General features: G+C 39.4%; 1 protein-coding gene across 1 annotated transcript; it reads right to left on the bottom strand.

The window, feature by feature from the left end:
- Positions 1 to 1,542: 1,542 nt before the first annotated feature.
- LOC108763694 (uncharacterized) lies at positions 1,543 to 2,067 on the bottom strand. The gene has a single exon (XM_018511539.1). It carries the CDS (start codon positions 2,065 to 2,067, stop codon positions 1,543 to 1,545), a length of 525 nt encoding a protein of 174 aa, XP_018367041.1.
- Positions 2,068 to 4,613: the final 2,546 nt, after the last annotated feature.

Raw genomic sequence — 4,613 nt, 5'->3', positions numbered from 1 at the left:
ATCAACGTGTACGGCATCGAGAATAAACAGGTCCTTCCTCTACGGCTCACCAGCGACAAGCAGGAGAAAGATGTCAACGTGCTGTACATGCAAGATCTATGCAACGACGGTGTCGGCCTCTTTGTATGGATAAAAAATGTGTCCCGTCTCGTGAGTTCACAACTCAGCAGAAAGAAGAACAAGAAATTTTTCTGCGATCGGTAAGTGCACATAAAAAATTATTATTTTCCATCTTACTAATAAAAAAAAATAATTGTAATAGCAATAATTTTTTTCGTTTTTTTTTTATTTACAGGTGCCTACATTATTTTGGCTCGGGCCAAAAATTGCAGACGCACGAAGTGGACTGCCAGAAGATGAACGACTGCGCCATCCGACTGCCGAGTGAGAAAGACAGGTGGCTTCAATTTGGCAACCACTGTAACCGGGAACGCGTACCGTTCGTAGTGTACGCCGACTTGGAGTGCGTCCTGCGGAAGACGGAGCCCAACAAGGAAGACGCGTCGTCGTACGAGTATCAGCGGCACGAGGTATTTAGGATACTACGTGCGATGTTCGTACGATGACACGTTATCAGCATATCAGTTCCATCGCGACAAAAACGGTATAGCATGGTTCGCGCGACAGCTCAATGATTTGGCGCATCGCATCAAAGATATTATATCCGCCAACGTGCCCATGGAAGCTTTATCTAAGCAGCAATGGGAGGCGTACAGCAGCGCGACGCGTTGTCATATTTGTGAGAAGCCGTTCGCGTCGGACGATACGCGGGTCCGCGATCATTGCCATTTAACCGGTAGATACCGTGGTCCAGCACATTCAAATTGTAATCTTAATTATAAAATAGTCTATGTCAATAAGGCAAATGAGAGTCAGGCGCGGTAATCGGTGCGCAATAAAAACAGTAAAGAATTAATAATAGTAAATTCTTACATAAATGTATTTAAATAATTCAATGTTCACAAATTTCGAACGTTTCGGCCGCACTTTGGGCCATCTTCAGCGTAATACATATAAGTTTCGCACATTATACAAACGTAAACATCTCCTTGCAATCTTCAGCGTAATACATCTAAGTTTCGCACGTTATACAAACGTAAAGATCTCCTTGCAATCTTAGCCACAGATCGAGTAGTCGCTCTGATGTAAGTTTCATCCAATCAATTTGTTACCAAGACAAAGATGTAATGTAAAATTACATATCCTAAGATAGAACGAATCTCATTCAATAAGCTGAATTTTTGTATTGAAAGGTGTAATCAACAAAAATATACTTAAATAACTCACCTGCAGATAAGAACGCAAGAAGGGCTTTAAATATCACTGGTTTAAAATTATTAACAAAAGAAAAATTCGGATTAAATTACGAAGATGTTATCGCTATGAAAGTCAGAATCGTTAAGAAAACAACATATAAGATGTACATGTCACCGTAATTTGTCAACAGATAAGGACGGAGAAAACTAAAGACTAATATACATGTAATGATCATATTGAAAATAAACCTAAAGAACGTTGAATGAAATAACAAATCAATACACCTCAAAGATTATTAATAATCTCCATAAATGCATTATTTAAGTATTCGGTGTCAGATTGGCAATTCAAGCTATTTTTCTGTAGTTTAACGTAAATCATCTCAGATATCAAGCGCTTGCTCAAAAATCTCTCTGTATCCAATACTCTAACATTCAACCAATCAAATTCATGATTGTGTTCCAACCTATGTTCTGTAATAACCGATTGTGTGGTCGTGTTCCTATTAATATGATTTTTATGTTCTAAAATCCTAGTTTGTAATCTTCTACCCGTCTGACCGACATAGGTTGCATCACAATCCTTACAAGTAATTTGATATACAACATCTCTTTTTGAGTTAGTCGGAATTACATCTTTGTGAACTTTAATATATTTATTCAATTTATTGAGACTGTAAAAAGATAATCTGATGTTCACATCATTAAAAATATTCATGAATTTGTCAGAAATTTGCGGAATGTACGGCAAAGTAATCCATGGTTTCATTTCGTCCCTTGTGTCATTAGAATTCACATTGTTCTGTTTCATCGTTTGATTATAAAAGAGTGATTTCAGACGTAAGTTAATTGTCTTAAATATAAAATCCAATGGATAATCATTATTCAGTAAAATGTCAATCACAGAAATTATATTTCTCTGATGGAATCTCGGATGCGATAAGAAAAAGACTCGGTCAATCATTCCAAAAATCACACCTCTTTTTTGTGACAAAGGATGTGAAGATAAAAAATTCAAGTATCTTCCCGAAAAAGTCGGTTTTTTACGTTTGTATAATGTGCGAAACTTATATGTATTACGCTGAAGATGGCCCAAAGTGCGGCCGAAACGTTCGAAATTTGTGAACATTGAATTATTTAAATACATTTATGTAAGAATTTACTATTATTAATTCTTTACTGTTTTTATTGCGCACCGATTACCGCGCCTGACTCTCATTTGCCTTATTGACATAGACTATTGAAAACTCAAGAGTCATAAGAATTTACTTATTTTTTTTTAATTATAAAAATTCATTTAATATTCCAGTTGTATTTCACAACTTGTCGGGGTACGACGCGCACTTTATAATTAAAGAAATAGCTACCGCGTACGACGGACATGTAGATATACTACCGATAACCAAAGAAAAATATATTTCGTTCACGAAACATGTCGATAGCACCAAAGATAAAAACGAAAATCATTTTCAAAAAAATTGCGTAAAATTAAGGTTTATTGATTCCTATAAATTTCTCAGTACAAGCCTCGATAAATTGGCGTCGTTTCTAAGCAAAGACAAATCAATAATCGTACGTTCCAAATTTCCAACATAATCGGACGAAGAATTTGAATTACTCACGCGAAAAGGCGTATTCCCGTACGAGTACGTTGACTGCGTCGACAAATTAAATAAGCGATGCTTGCCACCTCGCGAATCATTTTATAGTTCGTTGATGGGCGATACAGTATCCGAGAGCGATTACGCTCACGCCGTGAACGTATGGCAGCGATTTTCCATCCGAACGCTCGGCGAGTACGGTGATCTGTACTTGAAAACAGATGTCTTGTTATTGGCTGACATTTTCGAAAATTTTCGTGAAAGTTGTATCGCGAGTTACAGTCTCGATCCCACGCATTATTACACCTTGCCTGGTTTCACGTGGGACGCAATGCTAAAATATACCCGCGTAAGATTTGAGTTGCTCACCGACATCGATATGGTCATGTTCATCGAGCGCGGTGGTGGCATCAGTCAATGTTCCGGTAGATACACGCAAGCTAATAACTAGTACATGTGTTCGTACGACTCATCGAAACCATCGTCATACTTGATGTACTACGACGTTAACAATTTATACGGGAGGGCCATGTGTCAACCATTGCCATACGCTGAATTTCGATGGGTCAAAGACTTTGATTGCGAACTTTGACGCGAGCGCGATAGCTCCGGATTCGCCCACCGGTTACATTCTCGAAGTCGATCTCGAATATCCGCAGCATCTGCGCGATCAACACATTGACCTGCCTTTCTGCCCGATGCGCCATAAGCCGCCCGGCAAGCGCGAGGATAAACTTCTAGCGATGCTGTACGATAAACAGCGTTACGTCATCCACTACCGAAACTTGCAACAATGTACTCGTCACGGTCTTTGCCTAACAAAGATTCATCGAATACTACAATTTACTCAATCTCCATGGCTCCGCGATTATATTGAACTTAATACACAATTTAGAACTCGCGCGAGAAACGATTTCGAAAAAAATTTATACAAATTAATGAACAACGCGGTTTTCGGCAAGACTATGGAGAATGTGCGCAATCTCGTCGACGTAAAATTAATAACAAAATGGGATGGATGATACGGCGCGGAGGCAATGATCGCGAAAATGTGCAAACTCGAGGTGAAGTTCGACAAGCCGATTTACGTGGGCATGTGTATACTCGACATATCGAAAGTCTGCTTGTACGAATTTCATCACGAGTATATGTTACCACTGTTTCGCGACAAATGTAAAATTATGTACACCGACACAGATAGTCTTATATACCACGTCGAGTGCGAGGACGTTTACGAGATTATGAAACGCGATATCGCTAGATTCGACACGAGCGATTATCCGACAAATAATGCGTACGGTATGCCTCTCGCGAACAAAAAGGTACCAGGTCTGATGAAGGACGAAAATAATGATGCGATAATGACCGAATTCGCTGGTCTCAGAGCGAAGATGTACGCAGTGAGGGTGGATGGTAAAAAGGACACTAAAAAAGCGAAAGGCGTAAAGAGTAACGTCGTAGCGCGAACGATAACGTTCGAGGATTACACGCGGTGTTTGAACGAAGAGATTGAAATGACTCGTCGTCAATCGTGTATAAGATCTAAACTGCACGAAGTATACACGATATCCGAATCGAAAATCGCTCTGAGTCCATACGATGACAAACGATAGGGAGAGTGGTGTCGGTTGAAACAGAGGGTCAATTGTAACATTGGCCGCAATAGCTGTATCTATTGACGAAAGACTGAACTGCATGCACAGTTGCATACCGTTAACAGACATAAGTCATTGACGAAAAATTGAGTGGCCATTCG

This window comes from Trachymyrmex cornetzi, unplaced genomic scaffold, assembly GCF_001594075.2.
Source record: "Trachymyrmex cornetzi isolate Tcor2-1 unplaced genomic scaffold, Tcor1.1 scaffold379, whole genome shotgun sequence".
NCBI classification, from domain to species: Eukaryota; Metazoa; Arthropoda; class Insecta; order Hymenoptera; family Formicidae; genus Trachymyrmex; species Trachymyrmex cornetzi.
Note: the sequence above shows the minus strand (reverse complement) of the source record. Positions and strands in the feature narration are given on the sequence as shown.

Coding starts and splice junctions, on each gene's coding strand:
- LOC108763694 (XM_018511539.1), bottom strand. CDS start 2,067: ATGAAACAGAACAATGTGAATTCTAATGACACAAGGGACGAAATGAAA.